The 9,766-nt window shown below is 34.5% G+C and overlaps 1 protein-coding gene across 1 annotated transcript in view; it reads right to left on the bottom strand.

The window, feature by feature from the left end:
* Positions 1-9,766, bottom strand: part of LOC107745570 (pleckstrin homology domain-containing family A member 1-like) — a 38,932-nt gene that overhangs the window by 26,728 nt on the left and 2,438 nt on the right. Inside the window, exon 2 of the mRNA XM_016559464.1 lies at positions 1,300-1,460. Coding sequence (XP_016414950.1) covers positions 1,300-1,440 — 141 coding nt within the window. The 5' untranslated portion in view covers positions 1,441-1,460. The remainder of the gene's footprint in view (positions 1-1,299; positions 1,461-9,766) is intronic.

Below are 9,766 nucleotides of genomic sequence, written 5' to 3'. Positions count from 1 at the left end.
AAAAATCAAGGTTATGACACAGGTATTTTTCATCAAACTCATTGTAATTACCATCCTTGTAAGTTCCTTCCATGTAACTCAATAAAGTTAGGAACAATTTAGTTTGTAGTCTCAGACAAAGATACCCTTACAAAGGTGCACACTGCACACAGTAAAGCAAAGTGTGGCCCACACAGATGCAAATACATTTACGCACATACAAACACAGTAACTGTGCTCGATCTGAATGGTTAAAGTGGTCTGAAGGCAAAGACAGATCAATGCCCTCCAACACTTTATGAGATTATAAAGTCCAACAGAGGCCATGGCACTCATATCCTTTACCTACATGCTTATGGGAAGTGAACTTCTCTACAGCAAAGCTTCAGTGTAAAAACAGTCAATGTCTGTGCAGAAAGTTCACAAACTGATGATTTCCAAACCTATAATGATAAAAGGTGTGTAGGAGATTAAATGTTAATATCACACAATTTTTTGCATATCAACATTCTAACTGTGATAGTAGAACAAGTTTAACTATGGCTTATGGTTTTCCTGCTTCTGACAGCACTGACAGTGCAGTTCTCTACAGTTACTGCCCAAAAACCACTGAGACACAACATCGTCTTACCCACGTGTTTTCAGTAACTAGGGATGGAAATCGTAAGACATTTTGTGAGTCTGGTTCTATTGCCAGATTCCTCTCAATGCTTCTAGTTCCTTAATGGTCCAATTAACTTATCTTTTAGTACTTTTGAGTAAGAAACATTTGAGACAAAAAAGTCATTATTATTGCATTTTCCACCTTCAGTAGTCTATTGCCAAAAATTATGATTTCAGATTTCATGTTTTTGGTTCATTTCGAGATCAGACACGATGAAAGTAATAACTTGTAGTTCAGTAAGTAAGTCTGATTATTTCAGCAACAGCTATTAATTAATTTAGTAATAGTATTCAGTGTTTTTGATTTACTAAATAGATAATAAGAGTCATTCGTTTGAGAACTGGACTACATTAGTTGCGGTAAGTTTCGTGCAGTAGATTCAGTTGTGGAGTTTTTGTCCACATAGGTGGAAGAATGCACAAAAACTGAATGTTATGGTAATCGTACTATTCTGATATTTTTTAAATACAGTATGTGAAACTTAACTGGGCCAATTAGTAGCCCCTGAGGAACGCCATACTGCCATATTTGATAGAATTACATGTTTAACATGTAACGACTTCAACAGAAGTATTAAGACAAAGGGAGGCCATGTAGAATTAAGAGCCATTTAACGATACATTGACAGGGTGAAAGAAATGAAGATGGGTAGGTACCTGAGGGTTATCCATGTACCACACCAGGCTGCCCTCCATTGTGTCCAAAATGAAGTAGCGACGTAAAAACTTGCCGCTGTTCTCCATTTCCTCTATGTCTAGAAAGCCACAGATCCGATTCTGACGATCTACGTACGGCATTTCTGATACTAAGCATTACCCTGCAACACAAATAAAACAATGCTGATTATAAAGGAGATGTGAACATGTGAAGGTTAGAAAAAGAGGTGGAGGATGGTAAGGAAATTTGGAATCCTTGTGTGTAATCATCTGGCAAAACGCTGGTAATTATTTCCCATGATGTCACCCTTGGTTATGCTTCATGGAAGTGGCACCTACTTAATTTCAGATGAAAATCCCGTCAGACGAAGCTGCATGAATACAAATGACTTGATTGTGACATTACCACAGCTGAAAAGCAATCCACAACTTAAATGGTGTAATTACCCATTTACTTGCAAAGACGTATGGGTTTTGAATGTCATGAGGGTGAATAATTTATGCCTAAAATTTTATTTAGACATTTTGGGGGGTGGGGGTGGGCTTGGTTGGACTGATGAGTGTGTTTCTAATGCCTTTGGAATCTCCTTTCAATTTCAGTGTCAATTTCTAATATGTTTTTAGTTTGCCATGTAACAAGCATTGTGCTGTGATACAGGAGTACAATCTGAGAAGGCACTTCAAGTCCAAGGACTCAAACTTCAACACACAATTTCCTCCAGGCTCTGTTACTCACTGACAAAGTACAAAGCTTAACAAGCTATCATGGTCAGATCATGTTTCAAGCAAGAGAAAGCTCTTTCAGCCTCACTCTCTGTAGCACGGGTCCTCACGAAAAAAGAAGAAACCGTTCATTGACTCAAAGACTATGAAAGATTGCACACTAATGGTGTTGAGGAGATTGAGATAAAGACAGAAACAACACCATATATAAAAAAAAATACTGATGTCTGAAACAATGACAAGAAGTTAAATACTGGCATTCTTAGACAAATAAAAGAAGGTAGAGACAATGTTACTAGCTGTGAATGAATCCACCAGTCTTCATGTCTTCATTTTGGATGGCACATCAACATTAACAACATAGATTCATGAAAGCACCACATTTCTATGAGATATGTCAGCCAGGTACAGTTTTTACTTTTCGGACCACTGCAAAAATGCAACACTTTCCAACACTGCAGGACTTCATAAACAACTTGACGGAACAAATTAGCAGAGATATGATGAAACTTCAACACACCTCCAGAGTTAATTCAATTCACTATTACTGTTGTAAACTGGATGAAGGCTCCTTGCAGTTAGAACTGATAGACCATCCAAACATCACCTGATTTGAAGGGGTAGCTTTAAGATTCTCACATATGAACCCTATAAAAACAGTCTCATTCCTCCCTTACAAGTGTTTATATTTTTCCTTTTTGTTGATGTTAATATTTAGTACTTTTAATCATTTGTGGATATGTGCTCTGTAAGTAACAGCCAAAAACAATGTAGCAAAATTAGATATTAAGGATTTTTCAATGGATTTCTGCGATGTAACAGAATTAGTGACAGATCTTTGCTCCGTATTGTGATGTACAGCTGTGCTCAAAATTATTCATACCCTTGGTAAATATGATCAAAGAAGGCCGTGAAAATTAATCTATATCATCAATCCTTTAGATATTTTATTTAAAAAATTTACTAAAATCTAACCTTCAGAATCTCTCCAGACCCTTCAGATTTCCAGCTGCATGTTGATGCTTCTCCTCTTCAGTTCACCACACTCATTTAATATAGGGTTCAGCTCAGGGAACTGGGTTGGCCAGAGCAGAAGCTTGGTTTTGTTCTCAGTGACCCATTTTTGTTTTGATTTTGATGTTTGTTTGAGGATCATTGTCCTGCTGGAAGAACCAACCATGGCCCATTATAAGATTTCTAGCATGGACAGTCAGTTTTTAATTTTCTATCCATTGGTATTTTATAGAATCCATTATGCTATCTATCTGAACAAGATGGATCTCCGGCAGAAAAATAGGTCCACAACATTAAAGATCCAGCAGTATATTTCATTGTACACATGGGGTACTTTTTTTATCCCTGTGTGCACCAAACCCATCTTGAGTGTTTGCTGCTAATTTCTGACCCCAAGACTCAACTATTTTCTGCAGTTCTCCAGCTGTGATCCTTGGAGTCTTTGGCCACTCAAACTCTCCTCCTCACCGTGCATTAGGAAGATATAGACACATGTCCTCTTACTGTATTAGAGAAATATTTATTTCATAATGTGATTTTCACCCACTTTTTTTTACTTTAATTAAAGGTTAGATTTTGTTTTTAATTTTTGAATGAAAGATCAAGTGGATAAACAATGCAGATTTATTTTCACAGCCGCCTTTGATCATATTTATCAAGGGTATGAATAATTTTGAGCACCGAGTGAAACGGGTTACTGAAAATGAAAAACAAAAATGTAGAATGAAGACTTGGTTCAATCAGTCAGTTGATTGGATGGAGGATAAATGTGAGATTGCAGTCCTGCATACGTCACCAAAGAGAAGTGTCATTTTCACTGGAAGATCGAGTTCACATTTTGAATAAAAATTATGAGGTTAAAAAAAGAAAAAAATGTATGCATGGATGAATTGTTTACAATGAGATCATTAAGATTAATTTAGAAAACCGATAGGGTGAATTTTCATTTTATGCTAACTTTAAAGATATTTTGTCTTTCATTGATAATTGATTGATAATATTAATTATATTACAGTCTAAATAACTTTGAAAATGTTTGCCACATCATTAAATTATATTTTAATAATCTGGACTTCAAAAGACGGTAGTTTGCCCTTATTTGACAACTTCTGCATTATTTACAACTTCTTTTGTATTTGCTGTAGATTTAATTTTATAACACAATCACTCATACAGAGATTTAATTTAATCTATTGAAGTGCCTTGACTTAAATTTTTGCAAAACTCCAAAAACTTATATATACATACAATTCTAACTGAAATGAACACTAGTAGCAGTAAAACACCAACAACTTATATTTCTTTTCACATATGATTACAGGGCAGATTATCAATTAACAAATACTCACTAATGAAGACTAAACACTATGTTATGACCTCAAAAATGTCTAACATGGAGATTGGTTTTGTAAACTAATAAATGTTTGCCTCATATTTCCAGATTCATATGGCTTTTCTGATGTAGTAAGCTTGCTCTGTAGCACACCTGGTACCGTGGTGAACTTGCAATATGGAGTCCTGTGAAACACGGTTTGACAAAACAACTCAAAGCCAAGTAGAAACATAATATAATGGCAAAATTTTAAAATACTACATTTTTCTGTCATTAATACTATCAGTTGTCCCTAGGGCTGGGGTTAGTGTAGGAGCTATGTTATTTTCAAATGTGATAGAGCTTTAACCTTTTAGCACCTCTCACTGTACATTTCACTTCTGAAATGCAAAGATGTGTGCATGAACCAACATGACAACCAATAAAATGTTGGATTTTTGTTATAAGAAAAAAAGTTATTAAACCTGTTATACTGTATTATGACAGCACTTTTTTTTAAACCAAATTTCAATATCGTGATAATACCGTATACCGTAATAAAAGCATTAGCAATTAATCGCAACATGAAAATTTGATACCGGCATATCCCTAGTTGGCAGTCACATTTATCTGTTTCGGAGAAATTTCAATGTGATTTTTTTAGTACCACTGACTGGAAATTTCATCCTCTTCCCCTTCTCTCCAAAGGAATTTCCTATCACTTTCTACTGTATCTGTGAGGAATGTGCACAACTAAATATTACCATGAAAGTCTAGTCAACAGGTTGTCTGAACAACTAGTTGAGCAGTTGGTCTTAGCCCTGTATAATTAGGCTGTGTGTGATATTTTGCATGTAATGTGGAAAGACAAATTACCTGTCACTGGAAACTTGTTGGATTGCTGCATATGACACAGTGTAGCAGTCGAGTCAGAAATCATGTGCCGTGTCCTTGTACGACTAACCCTGTGTTTGAGCGATTGGGAGCCGCTCTGGCATGATAAACATTCGAGGAAGGTGGAGATTTGAAAGCTGCTGTGTGTTTAAAGAGGAAGAGTGCAAGGTGGGCTAACCAGGTACAGTATGTACACATGAACAAAAACAAAAGCACACACATTGTACTCAATACTCAAATTGGGTGCGCGACAAAAAAAGAAGAAAACAATGAAAACAAAACAAAAGACGGCACACCAAATCTCCAAAATGCTAATATTTAATAGACTATCACACAGGTGATGTTTCGAGCACAAAGGCTCTTCACCAGACAATTAAAAATTTAAACCAATAAGCCATTACACAAACAGGTAATTAGTCACATGACTAAAAAAAAAAAGACATACATATACATACATTACCAAAAAGAAAACACACACACACACACACACACACACACAAAGCCATGGGAAAAAAGAAAAATACGAAATGTGAAAGTAGTTCTAATCATACAACATTAATAATGATATTAATATTACCTGCATGAACCAAAAAAAACCTTAATGAAATGAACAAATGTCAAAATCTTCATTAAATCTTCATGTTTCAAAAGTAATTTATTAATGTCACCTCCACGCCTTGAACATTTGACTAATTCTATTCTGACATAATGTAAAGTAGAAATCGAATGTCTAAAAGCAGCAAAATGCTGAGCAACCAGACTTTTGAAATCTTGGTTTCTAATGGCGCAACAATCTTCTGAAATCCGAGTCTTTAGAGGTCTACATCTGAGGTCTACTTTTGCTCACATAGCAAAGACCACAAGAGCAAGTGGTTTTACAGGAAATAGTGCATTTAAAAAAATCTGCAGTATGAGGATGCTTAAAAGTTTGAGTTTTATAAGTAAAGTTACATTGTTGACAGTTGCCACATGTATAATTAATTACCGAAGGGTACTTTGTTTAGAAAATGTGAGACAGGTGTTAAATCCCCTCAAACCAAAATACTGTGAAGATTAGACGGTCTGTTATAATGCTTAAGCATGTACACATGTGGATAATGTGACAGCTTCAAGTCTTTTGCCGTGGGCTGCTAAAAGTTCGGAATGAGGCCAGTATTTTTATCTTACAGACTCAACCCGAAGCAGGCCCCCAGTTTTCACACTATAAACATTTTTTGACACTGTTGCCTGCAACATTATGACATAGAGTAGTGATAGCAACAGCAGTATGTTCTAAAGAACAACATCTTGCATATGCATTGATTTACAATGAAGGTGGAACCTTAGACAACTACCAGTCACCCAGAACACTCTATAGCATTGTGATTATGTTTTTTGCAAGGAAAAATCAAGTGATTTATCTTTGTTTAGCACTTTTTACAACATTTTATAAAGCATGTTCTTTCAAAGCAGCTTTACAAAAAAATCAGGATCTTAACACACACACATATATATATATATATATATATTATTGAACGTTATATAGTTTACATTTTGCGATGATATATGCAAAAATCAACTGCCTGACTGTTTAGATCATCGCAAAATGTAAATTATATTATCGTCCAGTGACATATTTAAAGTTGGATATACAGTACATCCAACTTTATCTACATACATACAGTATACTCAAGTAAAGCAATATAGACTATACAGTTGCAAAATGTAAACTAGGCCTATATTATTGCCTAGTGAAATATTAAAGTTGGATACATTCCGTATTACATCTAACTTTGTGCATTTTCATGTAAAGAACCATATATTATAATAAAGCAAATTTTAACCTCTTGATTGTTAAATAGAATATATTGCTTCACTTAAGTACACCTATAATATGTACCACGGCTTAACACCGGTATCACCGTCAGCACCATCTATCGCGGCAAGCCTAATTCAAATGTCAATATATTAGCTTACAAATCATGCACTGTTTTTAGATCATAATGCAGTGTTGTGCAAGAATTATGTGAAAATAAGTCTTTATTAATCGACGGCAATTCATCTATGTAATCATAATTTGTGAAAAATAATAAAAAAGTTGGTGTTTTACTGTTACTCCTATTCATTTCAGCTGGAAACTGAAGATAATTACATGGATTTGTATGTTTTTGGAGTTTTGCAAAAAATCTAGGTAAAGGTACATTTTTCTTATGTTTGATAAGCTTATGTTGATAATTTTACTAACAAAAAGCACCACGTTTTTTGGACATACATGGTAATGCCATGTTTTTGGACATGATAACATTGTATAACCATGTTTTTAGACAAATACCATGATAATACAAAAGCTTTTGCACATGATATAAATGTACTACTATGCTTTTTGAATATGAATGTGTGTTTTTCGGCAGGTAGCATGGAAGTACCATGTTGGACTTGGAATCATGATACAACCAAGGTTTTCTGGACGTGTAGCATGGTAATACCATGTTTTATGGACATGCACTATGGTACAACCAGGGTTTCTTGGAATATGTACCACAGTAATATCAGTTCTTTTCACTACTGTTTAAAAGTTCGGGGTTGTTAAGATTTTTTGGGTTCGAATGCTTTTTGCAAGAAGTCTCTGATTCTCACAGAGGCTGCATTTGATCAAAATACAGTAAACAATAATATTACAATTTAAAAGAACTGTTTTCTGCTGGTAAAGCTGAATTTTCAGCAGCCATTACGCCAGTCTTCAGGGTCACATGATCCTGAGAAATCAAAGATTTCTTACTATTATCAATGTTGAAATTAGTTGTGCTGTTTGATATTTTTGCGGAGACTGTGATATATTTTTTCAGTGTTCAAAAGAACAGCATTTATTTGAAACAGAAATATTTTGTAATATTATAAATGTCTTTAATGTCACTTTTGATCAATTTAATGCAACCTTGCTGAATAAAAGTATTAATTCCTTTCTAAAAAAAACTTTCCAAAACTTTTGAAACAACAGTGTAGCATAACTGCAATATGGTAAGTACTTTTTGTGTACAAATTCTATGTTGCTTTATGTGCAGATCTGTTTGGATAGACATCAGCACAACACCTGACTGTTTTCACTTCAGCACTGCAGTTTTGAAGGAACTTTTATATATATTTGATACCCTTGACTTACTTGCTTGTCAGGTTTGACATATCTTCCTTGAGTAAAATACCTTGAGCATAATATCACACAACAACCCATTAAGTCTGCATCGTTTGGTGTGTTGGAAACTATTCCATCCACTCTTCATGTAACAATCTGTTTACACTTCCATAATTTCAAAATTGAATAAATTTTCATATTAACGTCATATTATCATGACATGCAATCAACAGTTCTAATTGAAACTGATTATGTAAGAAAACAATTAAGTGCATTGAGATGTACTTGAGTGGGTTAGAGCTTATTAAAACAAATAGTAGTAAATAAAAATAAACACAGTTCCTAACTCAGAACCCATGAGTGTCTGTGTGGAAACTGTGGAAAAGCTTCCTTGAAAATACAGAACCTAGAGCAGCCATTCACCTGAATATGAAATTATTAGGGCTGGGTATCGATTCAGATGTTCCAATTCGATTCGATTTCGATTTTCAAGCTCTCAATTCGATTCGATTTCGATTTTCTGTTCGATTTCGATTTTCGATTTCAATTCTCGATTCGATTTGACTATATGAATGAATATAGATTTAATACAAATCCTACATTTATAAAAAATGAACAGTGAACATAAGATTACAAATGGTTAATTAATAGGAAATTAAGAGCCACAAACCTGTATATTAAACACTTTTTATTTTAGGTACACTTGGGTACAATAAAACAAAACCCCACTATATATTTCAAATGCATACAATGAATAGACAGAATTTTGATGCAAGATGAAAAACTGATGCTGAAAATTGGACAAGTCAGAACAGTCGCATGCCTTGATCAAACAGGATCAGGTTATTTTATGTTTAAGACAAAACAAACATAAAATCTCACAGCATTAGCTGTAACATGGAGGCTGCAACCCTATGAAATTAATTTGTAGAGGTGGCACAGAAGAACACAAAAGTGGCTTGGTGTACTTTCAGACATTTAATGAGGCTCAGAAGTGGAATGAGTGCAATTAAATCCATAAATTCATGATGATATTAATGTTTTAAATATAAAATTTTGAATATAGAAATATTAAATGATTTAAATAACTGAAAAGATACTTTAAAAATTAAACTAAAACTGCCAGCAGGTGGCGGCAAGTCTTATTTTTATCACTGAATCATTCATTCAATTGATTCATTCGAATGGCTGATTCATTCAGGAATGAAGCAAGTTGACTGTCTTTATGAATGGGTAATCATGAATCACTGACTCACTAGATTCGTTCAGAAACGCACGTTCATTCATAAACGAGACACCGCTGTGTTTGAATGGAGATGCGCAGCGGCTCCGCTGTGTCTTTGTTTTAAACTATTTTCGATGACGAAATAGAGCAAAATCAGACAATAGTGTTATAGTCAGACAATGTAAGTCAC

The sequence above is a fragment of the Sinocyclocheilus rhinocerous genome, unplaced genomic scaffold (genome assembly GCF_001515625.1).
Source record: "Sinocyclocheilus rhinocerous isolate Xijiao unplaced genomic scaffold, SAMN03320098_v1.1 scaffold672, whole genome shotgun sequence".
Taxonomy (NCBI): domain Eukaryota; kingdom Metazoa; phylum Chordata; class Actinopteri; order Cypriniformes; family Cyprinidae; genus Sinocyclocheilus; species Sinocyclocheilus rhinocerous.
The sequence above is the reverse complement of the archived record's forward strand: the minus strand, read 5'-3'. Positions and strand labels throughout refer to the sequence as shown.